The 13,888-nt window shown below is 40.5% G+C and overlaps 1 protein-coding gene across 1 annotated transcript; it reads right to left on the reverse strand.

Moving 5' to 3' along the window:
- Positions 1 to 992: 992 nt before the first annotated feature.
- Positions 993 to 1,940, reverse strand: LOC117349753 (olfactory receptor 1G1-like). Its single transcript, XM_033923343.1, has one exon. It carries the CDS (start codon positions 1,938 to 1,940, stop codon positions 993 to 995), a length of 948 nt encoding a protein of 315 aa, XP_033779234.1.
- Positions 1,941 to 13,888: the final 11,948 nt, after the last annotated feature.

The following is a 13,888-nucleotide window of genomic DNA, read 5'->3' on the forward strand; positions in this document are numbered from 1 at the left end:
CAAGTATAGGACAACCATGCCATTGTGACATCACTGATGAGGTTGGCTCTTATTGGTGGACTGAGGCATTATGACATCACAGTATCAGCTCTAGCTACCAGAGACTGAAATTCTTTACACTACCAGGGGGTACTGAAAAGTTCTCAGTCCAACCAAGAAGAGAATGACGTGGATATGATTCAATCAATGATCTGAAACAATGTCAAAATATAGAATTTTAATTTCTGCAAAATAATGCTCAGAATTTAGGAAGTTGGTTGGTTGGGCTGAGAACTTTTCAGCATATCCTCATAGGTGCTATATATTAGGCAAAGGTTTTCCTGGCCTAATTTACCGGTACCTAGCACAACTATACCTAGTCAACCATACCTATCCTCTGCCTCTAATCATGCTTGCTTTTCAGGTAGGCATCATCAGGCATTGTAAGGCGCTTTGACTTAGATATTACTAGGCACTGTGCAGGATTCCGTATAGAACATTAATGTTAACAAAAAAAAAAAATTAATTGATTTTTAATGGTGTGGTCAATTACCTTGCCGATTAAGCCAACTAACATAATTTGGGTTGTGCATGGAATTTAGTTAGGCACTGCTAGGAGTCCTCAATTAGAGGCACCATTTATAGAATCAGATCGTTGAGGTTCTCTACTGGCTATATAGGTACTGCCAACAGGTGGTGCTACAACATCATCATATGCCCTGCCCTCCCCCGTATGTTCATTCTCTTGAATTTATTTTATAACTTTCACTAAATTAAACAATTGTTGATCAATACTATTCTCAAGTACATTTCTATCCTTTAACAAGACCTAGTCATATCCACTTTACAAACTTGAAACCCAACCAAAGCCTTGGTTTTGTAACAAGTTTGATATGGTTCAGTCAATCGTATTGTATTAAGATCTGTTTTCCATAAGTGTACATTTCCATTGATTACGATTAGATTGTATCATGTCTTGGTTACCAAACAAACAATTTCTTCATTAGGATTAGCTACCTGAAGTTTTTTTTATCTGACAACATTGACTGCCTGTTTATGACTTTTCTCAGAGCCACATTTAACTCTTTACTTCTCAGGCTATAAATCAGGGGGTTTAAGAGTGGCGGAGTGAATATATACATCGCAGTAGGCAGCTTGTTGGATTTGACAGAGCCTCCAGATTCAGGCTGCAAATACACCCCTGTGATAGTGCCATATAAGAGAGTAATGACTGTCAGGTGAGAGGAGCAGGTGGAGAAGGCCTTGCTTTTCCCCTCTCTAGAACGGATCTTCAGGATGGTGGAGATAATAAACACATAGGATGTCAGAGTTAAGAGAAATGGAGTGAGAAGAGTAAGCCCTGATATACCAAAAGTCAAAATTTGAATGACTGAGGTGTCTGTGCAGGAAAGTTTTTGTAATGCTACAAAGTCACAGAAGAAGTGATTGATTATGCTGGAGTTACAGAAAGAAAATTGTGATATAGTAATTGTATGTGGCAATGTCTCTAAGGAGCCAGTTACCCATGAGGCAGCTGCCAGAAGAGCACAGACCTTCTTATTCATGATAATGGGGTAATGCAGAGGATTGCATATCGCAGCATAACGATCATAGGCCATTGCTGCAAGGAGCAGATATTCTATCTCCACGGAACTCATATAACAATACATCTGTACGATACATGATCTGAAAGATATGGGGTTACTCTGAGTCAGCAGGATTGCCAGTAATTTTGGAACAGTGACAGTCATGGAAAAGATGTCTAGGATAGACAGGTTGGCCAAGAAGAAATACATGGGATTGTGCAGCTGTCGATCAACATACACTATGCAGACGACAAGGAGGTTCCCCAGCACAGCCATCAGATAGAGGAATGAGAAGAGAGCGAAGAGAGGGAGCTGCAGCTCCGGGAATTCCGAGAACCCCAAAAGCCGGAATTCTGTCACAATGCTGTGATTCATGGTTTCATTCTCCATGGAAGAGGCAGAATACGGGAAAACCAGACAGAATTGTGACCTCGCTGAAAAGAAAGAGAAAGAAAGGAAAATAAGTGAGGCCTGATTTAGGTGGCTGGCACTGACTGACATAATAAAGAATATTGCTTATATTTATTATATTTTGGTTCTTCCAGATTATTCTCTCAGGAAGTTTGGAAGAGTCTGTGTTCTTTTCAGATCCGCAATCCATCAAGTCGCTAGGACTCGAGCACGAGTCGATGGCACCTGGCAAGTAACTTTGGAGCCTAAGAGGGTAATTTATCAAAGGTTGCTACATAATTTATCACACATTAATGATTAGCAAATGTTAAACGCTAAGATGACCATTATATTCCTAAGTAGACACACTTGTAGAACAATCCCTTTTTGTTCCACCTCCAGTTCTCATTCAAATATCTTAATCTGTTGATTTTTTTGGTCCTCAGAAACACCATCTTAGACTCCTCTAATTCATTGTCTTAGGCTTTAAGCCCAAATTCTGTAACCAGCGCCTAAAGATAGGCACCTATTTTGGAGGCACTCAACTAGATAGGCGCCTATCTAAATTGAAGAACAAGCTCAATTAAGCTTTTTAACAAGCCCTGATTGAAACACAGGCGCTTATCAAGAAAGCGCGATTCTGTAACAAGGCGCCTCTAAAAATTTAGGCGGCCTTCAAAAAAATAGGCGCTATGTATGTTAGTTGTGGGCGTGGCTATCTGTTAGGCGCCTTCTTACAGAATCACTGCTCTTAAGGGTGCTTAAGCGCTCGCATGGGCGCCTAACTTTTAGTTGTGCCCACAGCTGGCCTCTTTATAGGTGCCCAAATAGGTGCCGCTCAACGCGATTCACTAATCAGCACCCAATTTTACTTGAATCACGCTGAACAGTGCCTAATTAGGCACCTAACTTTTGGGCACTTATTATAGAATTTGCCCTTAAGTGCTGTTTCCTCACCGGATCCTTTTTAAGTTTGTACTACTATTTTAAATATATAAGTCTGTAACTCCAGTGTAATCAATCACTTCTTCTGTAACTTTGCAGCATAGTGACTTAATAGTTCAACTTATATATTGTGGTCGGGTGGAATAGCGCAGAGCTTGCATAAGGGATGAACGGCCTTGATAAAACTTCTTAGTGAAACATGTTGGCAAAGTTATCCCATTAAGGAAGACCACATTAAGATAAGTTGAACTATTAAGTCACTATGCTAAATTATTTATAAAAGACGCATATATTTAAAATAGTAGTACAAACTTAAAAAGGATGCGGTGAGGAAACAGCACTTAAAGCCTAAGACAATGAGTTAGAGGAGCCTAAGATGGTGTTTCTGAGGACCAAAAAAATCAACAGATTAAGATATTTGAATGAGAACAAAAAGGGATTGTTCTACAGTTAGAGTCTATTAAGTAATCGGTCTCGTTCTGAATTGAATTTTCACTATGGTGCTTTGATATAATCCATTATACTCCTAAGGACATCTTAGCATTTAGCATTCCTTGAAGAATTCTCCCTGAAACCTCTTGTGTACGTCAGATCTCACATTCACATGTTTCTGGTAGTGATGCTGGAATAATTCTCTGGGGCTGCATGCACAGTGAACAGGTCTGGGTTAAGATTCAGAAGATAGGGCTATCTCCTTTCTATTCCATCTTCTCCTTTCCTTCTTTCTCTAAAATCTGTGTTCCTTTTATGGTTCATATATTTTATCTCTTCTTCAAGGGCAGCAGGGCAAAGGTTTGGGGTTGAAAGGGTAGAAGAATCTTAATATGGTTTAATAATGATCAAGCTCCTTCCTGGAGAACCACAGGAGCCACATGGTTAAGAGGAGCATCATTTTATTTGCCCAAGTCGGCATCCAGGGTCATATTCTATATATGGCACCCAAAATAATTGGTGACAACTAGAACAGTTGATTCTATAAAAGGTACACATACCTTATAGAATCATTTTAAGCATCAGGGCAAGCCATAACTTTTAGGCACACCCATTTAGGCCAAGGGGATCTAGGTCTAAATACCTATGCCTAAGTTGTGCACACATTGGGTATATAAATTTTAGGAATGCTCATAATCCCTCATGCTCCTTTACTGGCTTTGTCCCCTTTTCAGATTAATTGCAGTAGAACTGATGCCCAGTACTTTATAGAATGCACCAAGAGCTAGATTCACAAAGCAAACCAATCATGTACCGATTGGTTTGAGACCCCTTTGCGACCTGATTGCCCTCTGGCCCGATTCACTTACCTCTCTGCCGACCATCCTCCGATCTGCACATGCAAATGAGGGGAGTGGCATGCAAAGTAGGCAGGGACGCGATTCACTAACCAAAACCCTGCAACACCAACTGGGATGGCCAATCACTAACAAGCGACTGCTGAGGACCAGTCGCTCAAGCCCTTTCCGACTGCCCTGCCTTCTGCCGCCCTGCTCTCTGCCCTGTCAGCCCCGATCTCTTGCTGCCCCAAACGCCTCCTGCAGCCCTGACTCTCCCGCTGCCCTGATTTCCTGCTCTCTGCCGTCCTTCCCCGCAGTGCGAGCCCGTGGTTTTAAAGCGGGGCTGCACTGCGGGGAAGGGGGGCAGAGAGCAGGAGAGAATAATTGCCTGCTTTTAAAAGTCTCCAGCTGCTGTCGGCGAAGGGGACTCTCCTGGCCCGATCTGTGCCCCAACTCTCCTGCCCCAGACCACACAACGGGGCTTTGCAATAATGTGACATTCACGCTGATAAGAACTTGTAGCTGACCCCTCGCTTGCACTTCGCACTGCTCTTTTAGGTGAACGGGAAGGGACGGCATTGGACTAGATGCTGGTTTGTGAGTGCTGCTGACAGGGGATGGAGGAGAACCGAACTGCGGAGAAGTTTGCGGCTTGTGCCCAGCATTGCGCAAGTAAAAAAAAACAACCCAAAAACAAACCACGGATATCAAACACATGCGCAGGCCATCTGCAGGCAAAGCAGATGGTCTGCGCATGCGTCGGGATCGCACACCAGCCCCCATCTGCATGTTGCAGTTTCAAGAATCCATCGGACCTGCCCGAATCGGACACGGATCGGTCCCGATAGGGCAGGTTCATGAATCTAGCCCCAAGTTGTGTGTGTAACTTCTAATTAGTGACAATTAGCATCGGTGATGAGGTGTTAATTTCTAATTACCAGCACCGATTAGGCTTCTAAAACAATTAAGTTGTCAGCAAAAATTGACACCATATAGAGAATTTGGGGGACAGTGTTGAATTCCACTAAGGAGATAAACCAGACCTTGGTTCGAATGAAAAAGAAAAGGTTAAGAGAAAATTTTGAGAGGAATAGAAAACCCAGTTGTAATTATAGCAATGCTTTAGTTAGATCTACACCTTGAGTATTGTGTGGAACTAATAAAGGTGCAGAAAAGAGAACCACATATGAGAAGGGGATACAATGCTGCCATTACTCCTATACAACCTCAGCTACCAAGATCTCATTACTCCAGCGCTCTATGCAGCTCACTGGTTACCAGTCAAAAAGCGACGCATCTTCAAAGCCCTGGTCATGACACACAAGAGATTCTACCAAAAAACCCCAGCCTACATAGCATCCAAGATACGCCTATACACCCCTAACTGCCCCCTCCGCTCCAAAGCAGAACAAAGACTCAGCATTCCCGCAGGGAGATCCCTCCGAATGAGTACGGCGTACAAAATATCCTACAGCCATTTCCTACCTCAGCTATGGAACCGACCACCCACACAGAGCAGGTCACTAAACTCACTAATGACCTTCCGCAGAGCAGTAAAGACCTTCCTCTTCTGCCAATCGGGCCATTAAAAACTGCCTCCTCAATAGACTTCTCCTAGTAGTCTTCGCTATGACCAGTCTGGTCTCTAGAATAAGCTCCGTTATTGTCTACTGTAACCTATTTGTTGTCGTGACTAGTCTATCTTCAAATGATTGTGAATGTCTACTTGTAACCCGTTCTGAGCTTCTGGGAGAACGGGATAGAAATCGAAATAAATAAATCAATAAATTATCAAGAAAGACTTTTAAACCTGGAAAAGGGGCAACTGAGAGGAAATATGACTCAGGGTAATAAACCATTCAGCAAAACTGAACACACTATGGGCTTCTTTTACTAAGGTGCGCTAGCGGTTTTAGCGTGCGCTACAACATCGCACGCGCTAAACGCTAACGCCTCCATAAAGCTGGCGTTAGTATTTTTCATTTAGCGCATGGTTAGCACGCGCTAAAAATGCTAGCGCACCTTAGTAAAAGGAGCCCTAAGGGATCCTTTTACAACGCTGTGGTAGCGGCTGCTGCTCGGGTGGGGATTTAATGGACATCAGAGCGTTTGTCACACAGCAGCTGATACTGTGGCTTTCTAAAAAAATTAAAAAAGGGAGGGGCTATACAAACAATCTGAAAATCCATGGGATCCTTTTACAAAGGAATTAAGTGAACGATGAATATGTTATTGTATAATGTTTTTATTATGTTTCATATGGGAGGTTTGTGCATTTTATGTATAATTATGTCTGTATTTTGCAACCTGCATAAGTATAAGCAAGATATAAGCTTTTTATACAAATTAATTAATTAAAATTAAATAGATAATTCATTGCAATTGTCCTAGGGATTAGTTCTTACTGTATTTTTTGATTCTTGGGACTCATTTTACAAAGCCGCGCTAGCGGGTTTAACGCGCGCAACTTTTCATCCCGTGCTAACCCCTGCGCTGGCCGAAAAACTACCCCCTGCTCAAGAGGAGGCGGTAGCGGCTGGCGCGGCCAGAGGTTTAGCGTGCGCTATTACGCGCATTAAACCGCTAGCGCGGCTTTGTAAAATGAGTCCCAAGAATCAAAAAATACAGTAAGAACTAATCCCTAGGACAATTGCAATGAATTATCTATTTAATTTTAATTAATTAATTTGTATAAAAAGCTTATATCTTGCTTATACTTATGCAGGTTGCAAAATACAGACATAATTATACATAAAATGCACAAACCTCCCATATGAAACATAATAAAAACATTATACAATAACATATTCATCGTTCACTTAATTCCTTTAGTCGCTGCTTCTAGAAAAAGATATTTTAAATCACTTACAGGTCATGGACCTGGTGGGCCACTGCGGGAGCGGACTGCCAGGCGAGATGGACCTCTGGTCTGACCCGGCAGAGGCAAATTCTTATATTCTTATGTTCTTAAATAATTTTTTAAAACTTTGAATATTGTCAAACCAAGTTATTCCATAACTGCTCCACCGCCACTGAAATGTTCGCAGCCGTTGTACTGGCATACTTCATTTGCACATTGAATTCATTGATCTTAAAGATCAACGAGTCTGATGTTATGTCCCAGCAAGTGAAAGATATTATGGTATCCCTTGATGAATAGCTTGAAAAGTCAACGCCAATACCTTAAACACTACCTGAGACTTTTACTAAGGAGCGCTCGCAATTTTAGCGCACGCACAAAATTACCACGCGCTAAACCGCACGCTATGCTTCTAGAATAACCCCAGCTCAATGCTGGCATTAAAGTCTAGCGTGCATGGCAATTTAGCACACGCTATTCCGCGCATTACGGCCCTAACACACCTTAGTAAAAGGAGCCCTTAATAGGTAGCCAATGCAATTGTTGTATTAAAGGTGTCACATGCTCAAATTTGCTGTTATCAAAAATTAAACAAGCTGCACTGTTCTGAACCACTTGCAAAGATCTGCATTTGAATGATGCCATTGCATTAGTATAGCCTCTGTAATACACTGCATTAGTCCAGCCTACAATGCATTAGTCTAGTCTACAATGCATTGCATTAGTCTAGCCTACAATGCATTAGTCTAGTCTACAATGCATTGCATTAGTCTAGCCTACAATGCATTAGTCTTATCTACAATGCATTGCATTAGTCTAGCCTACAATGCATTAGTCTTATCTACAATGCATTGCATTAGTCTAGCCTACAATGCATTAGTCTTGTCTACAATGCATTGCATTAGTCTAGCCTACAATGCATTAGTCTTGTCTACAATGCATTTCATTAGTCTAGCCTACAATGCATTAGTCTTGTCTACAATGCATTTCATTAGTCTAGCCTACAATGCATTAGTCTTGTCTACAATGCATTTCATTAGTCTAGCCTACAATGCATTACTCTAGTCTACAATGCATTGCATTAGTCTAGCCTACAATGCAAATTGGACTCTTTGACCTCCAAATGCTCTAAATTCAAACTTCCGAGTCAAAAAGATATTGAGATGACTTTTAAAACCATTAATATTAAAAGCTCAAAAGCAGATCTTATCCCTCCTTTTATTTTGAAGCAATACTTTCAGATTTTTGGACCATTTATTCATACTCTAATTACCGAAAGTTTGACCCAAAGTATAGTACCAAGAGAATGGAAAAAATCAATTGTACGCCCAATTATTAAAGATCATAATGCAAGTTATACAGATCCAAGTAATTACAGACCTATATCCAATATTCCTTTTCTGGCTAAACTAACGGAAAAGATTGTCTTCAACCAAATCTCCGACTTTGTAGAAAAGACTAATGTTCTCCATCCCAATCAAACGGGTTTTAGAGAACACCACAGTACTGAATTAGCATTAATAGGTTTGACCACATCCATTCATTATTTCCTTGACCACCATCAAACTACTTTATTAATCTCACTTGATCTTTCGGCTGCTTTTGACACAATTGATCATCAACTTCTCATAAACAGACTTCAATCTATTGGGATCACAGATCAAATACTTTCTTGGTTTATTTCCTATTTTACAGATCGCTCTTCCTCTGTTTTTTTCAAAGATTCTAACTCTAAATTCACATCAACTACTTTCGGTGTTCCCCAAGGGTCTATTCTCTCGCCATTATTATTCAATATCTTTCTATCACCATTAATCACATTGTGTCAATCTATAGGTTTCCATGTCTTCTCATATGCAGATGATATTCAGCTTCTACACCCTATAGATACCAACAACATATCTGCCATTCAGGAGATCAGTAAGAAACTCGACCAGGTCTACCAATGGCTAAACACAAATAAACTGGCCCTTAATATAAAAAAGACAAACCTAATGATCTTTCCATGGAAAGAAAACCCGACGTTAATTGCTCCTATTAGTATAGATAATGTTCCACTACAGATAGTTAATAACGTAAAAATTCTAGGAGTAATTTTTGATCCTAAATTGAATTTCCACGATCATATTAGCTATATTGTTAAAACGTCTTTCTATAGATTACGACGGATTAGATCTATCTCAAAATTTCTTTGCTCAAAATCATTGAATATTCTCATCCATTCCTTAGTGATAGCCAAACTTGATTACTGTAATGCTCTCTTTAAAGGTATAACACTAACTGAACTTAAACGTTTACAAATTATCCAGAATGTCTCCATAAAACTCATAACTAAATCTAAAAAATTCGATCACGTTACCCCTCTGCTAAAAAACGCTCATTGGCTTCCTGTCATCCATCGAATATCGTATAAACTTTGTCTACTCACATTCAAGACATTACTATATAAGACACCTGCTTTCATTTATAAATTGCTAATACCGTACCAACCAACTAGAACATTAAGATCTATTGATCAAAATTTACTTACGGTTCCCTCATTAAAATTTATAAACACCAGACGACAATTTATATTTTCTGTAACAGCCCCACAAACCTGGAATGCTCTTCCAATTTTTTTACGTAATGAACAAGACTTGGTAAAATTTAAAATACAATTAAAAACATTTATTCAATGATGCTTTTAATACTTAATTTAATCATATTCAAATCAATAATTCCAATATTATTGTACCAATCGTTTTAATGTTTCCCCTTTTGTGTTTCTCCTATGTATTTCTTTTATTTAACAAATGTATTTCATAAACCCCTCTTTCCCAATGTAATGTAGTTTATATTATTCATTGTAAGTATTTAAAGTTTGTATTGTATGTTTTCTTTTAATTATTTTTTATTATGTACATCGCTTTGAATTAGATAAAGCGATTAATCAAGAAAATAATAAACTTTGAAACTTTGACTTTGAAACTTTGAAACTTTGAACTTTGAAACTTTGATTGTGAACTACAAGGAGTGTGTGGAACAGTGGTTAGAGCTACAGCCCCAGCACCCTGGGGTTGTGGGTTCAAATTCCGCACTGCTCCTTATGACCCTGGGCAAGTCACTTAATCTCCCTGTGCCCCAGGTACATTAGACAGAGTGTGAGCCCACCAGGACAGATTGGGAAAAATGCTTGAGTGCCTGAATAATTTGGAATCCACATAGAATTGTAGGATATGCAGAATATAAATAATACAAAATTATACAAGGTGAAAATCATATGGGGAGAACATTGAATTTAGTGTTCTTAAAAGATACATGTGAAAGACCTGATCCTTCATGAACAAAAGAGAATCCATCCAGACACCCAAAACTTTCATTTTCTTTCACACTGAATGCATCATACTGTCTACCTCCATAACCTCTGTCCATAATGAATCCTCAACCCTTGCTATCAACATCAGCTCCGATTTTGCCAGATTACTACTACTACTAATCACTTATATAGTGCTGAAAGGTGTATGCACCGCTGTACATTTTGACATTTATAGATGGTTCCTGCTCGGAAGAGCTTACAATCTAACTTGGACAGAAAGACATGACATATAGGGTTGGGGATGCAGAACCCAAGGTGAGAGGAGTTAGGAGTCAAAAGCAGTCTCAAAGAGGTGGGCTTTTAACTGGGCCTTAAACACTGCCAGAGACAGAGCCCGCCATAGGGATTCAGGCAGCTTGTTCCAAGTAAACGGCGCAACAAGATATAAGGGACAGAGTTTGGAGTTGGCAGTTGGCAGTTGAAGAGAAGGGCATAGATATGAGGGACTTACCAGCTGAGCAGAGCTCATGGGGAGGGGGGGGGGGCAGGGGGATTTAAGCAAAAAGAGATAGTGAGGAGCAGCTGAGTGACTCAAGATTAATTTATGATACATCATGCAATCATTAATTGCATGCAGATATAATGTCAATTTATCCTTCAACTCACTTTGCCAATCTGACATAGGAAAGAAAAATTATACATTGTCTGCATACATATGATAACATAAAAACATAAGAATTGTCATACTGGGACTGAGTGAAGGTTCATCAAGCCCAGTATCCTGTTTCCAACAGTGGCCAACCCAGGTCCCAAGTACCTGGCAGAAACCCAAAGAGTAGCAACATTCCAGAACTAAGACTGTAATGTCATAATGCCTCATTCCACCATTGCCTGAGTCAGCCTCATCAGTGATGTCACAATGGCTTGATTGTCCTATATTTGGCGAACATAAGAGCTGCCATGCTGGGACAGACCGAAGGTCCATCAAGCCCAGTATCCTTCCAACAGTGGCCAACCCAGGTCACAAGTACCTGGCAGAAACCCAAAATGTAGTAACATTCCAGAGTTCAGATTGTGATGTCATAATGTCTCATTCCACAAATGCCTAAGAGCAAACCTCATCAGTGATGTCACAGTGGCTTAATTGTCCTATACTTGGCTCCCATCAAGCCCAGTATCCTATTTCCAACAGTGGCCAACCCAGGTCACAAGTACCTGGTAAGATCCCAAAGAACAAAACAGATTTTATGTTGCTTATCCTAGTAGATTTTTCCAAGTCCATCTTAATAATGGCTTATGGACTCTTCTTTTTGGAAATTATCCAAACTTTTTGTAGAATACATTACCCAAAGATGCCAAATATAGATTAAACAAAAGTGCGGACAGAGCACAACCTTATAGTATCCACTATCTAAAGTCAGCTTTGAAAAATACATTCTTTGCTTTTCACCTTGTCACCAACCCTCCGCAGAGTAGGGCTGCCAGGTGACAAACACAGGGATTCTGGCGTGTCCCCTCCAACCAGGGGTACCTTCAGGACTTTTTCAGGTGGCCCTAGGCAACTGCCTGAGCCTAAGAGATGCAAGGTAAGTAAAAAGGTTTCACCATATCACCAGCCAAAACAAGTTCTTTAGGAAAGAATAAGTTGTTTATTCTGACCCACAGGTCAAAAGTATGCAACAGAAAACAAACATCACTTTTGCAGGTCATTCAACAAAAATAGTAGATTTGCAAAAATAAAGCTTTACTGCAAATTCAAAATAAATAAAAACTCCTTAGGCAAACATAGCCACAGCAAACTCTGGTAACAGTTCAGCTTTTCTCTCAGCTCCCACATGCAGGCAAAATCACACAGCTGAGACAGATAATCTAATTAGCTTCAAGAACGGGAGTCACAGCAGGATTTTTAAAGTTCCAAAAACCAAACTTAACTATGTCAGTTTGAGCTTCAGGTTCACAAACTTGCTTTTAAATCCATTCCTCAGTTTGAAGCAAGTATTATTCTTACTCTCAAAATACTTATAAAGTTCAAACATATCCTAACTTCTGCAGGCATAGTTTGCACAGCAGAAACAAACCAAACATCAGCAAAAGAAAGAAAGAAACACAAACCACTAATGGTTTCTCAGTTGCTGCATTCTTTCATGCAACTTCCATACCTTCCGTCTGGCTTTCTAACATAGGGCCAGCCAGTTCTATCTCCATGCCTTCCACACGATCTAGAACCTGGTAGTTTGAAGTAGGCAGGATTTCCTCCAAATCCTGCATGGGATAATCCAGCACGTTTTCCTCTCCTGCTCTGTTCCACAGCTCTTCACCTGCCTTGAGCTGTGGGAGTGACCCGCCCTGGTCACTCGCTCCCCCCTCCTCCTGCTTGACTCAGCCTGCTTTTAAACAGATCAGAGCAAATCCCCTTCAGCCTGTAGCGGGGGATGGGTTTTGGCTCTACAGCAGTTTTTCTCTGCCTAGGTTTTTCTACTGCAGCTACCTTCCTCGTGGCTTCACTAGCTGCTCTAGAGACAGGAGGCTGATGTTGCCAATCTGCCTGCCTCTGTTCCAGTTCACTATCTCTTTGGTTATGGGGGCAAGGGAGGTCAGCCTCAAGGTGAGTGCCAGAATCGATCTGGTCTGCTCTTCTGCATCCGATCCTATCAGGGACCGGACTAGTGCTGGTGCTGGGTTTGTCACAACCTGTATAGATCTATCCTGAATGTACAAAACAAATCAATTAAAAACAGATCCTCCTATCTCCATATTGGACAGAGTACCTGACAAAACCTTAATATCAACCATGTTAAAAGCTGATGACACATCTAATGACATAGCACAAATGTTTTATTTTTATCAATTCCTCTTCTTTTATCATCCGTTATGGGCACCATCAATGATTCAACACGTCCTGTGGATATTTTATATGACACCGATGACTGTGTTAGGCTCCTTTATAAGACCCGCTTTGACTGCTGAATAATATCAGAGCAAAATTTCTGAGGTCTCTTCTTTCTCCCCCTAATTTTTGTTTTTTTCTGTATGCATTGCAATTGTCCTGGGGATTAAGTCATACTAAGGGCTCTTTTTATTAAACCGCAGTAGAACCATAGACAGGCAAGGTAAATGCTCTGATGCTCATAGGAATTGAACGAGCTCTTCTGCAGTATATTAAAAGGAGCCCTGTGTATTTTTCTGATTGTGGGATTTACAAAGTAATAAAGCCATATGTAGCATGGAACAAGTTCACAAGGCACAGTTAACTTATTTCAAATGGTAGTATAGCCAGCAGCACGTCTTGAAACCAAGAGCTCCTTTTACTAAGCCGCGTTAGGGCTTTAACACGCAGAATGGCGCACGCTACATTGCCGCATGCGCTGGACCTTAACGCCAGAATTGAGATGGCATTAGTTCTAGAAGCGTAGCGTGCAGTATAGCGCGCGGTAATTTCCTGCGTGCGCTAAAAACGCTATCGCACCTTAGTAAAAGGAGCCTTAAATTTAGCTGTGGAGTTTAATGCAAAAATAAAAAATGTGGTCAAGCGTACCTACTAGTAAAAGTCAGTTTAGGAAGT

This window comes from Geotrypetes seraphini, chromosome 16 (genome assembly GCF_902459505.1).
Source record: "Geotrypetes seraphini chromosome 16, aGeoSer1.1, whole genome shotgun sequence".
NCBI classification, from domain to species: domain Eukaryota; kingdom Metazoa; phylum Chordata; class Amphibia; order Gymnophiona; family Dermophiidae; genus Geotrypetes; species Geotrypetes seraphini.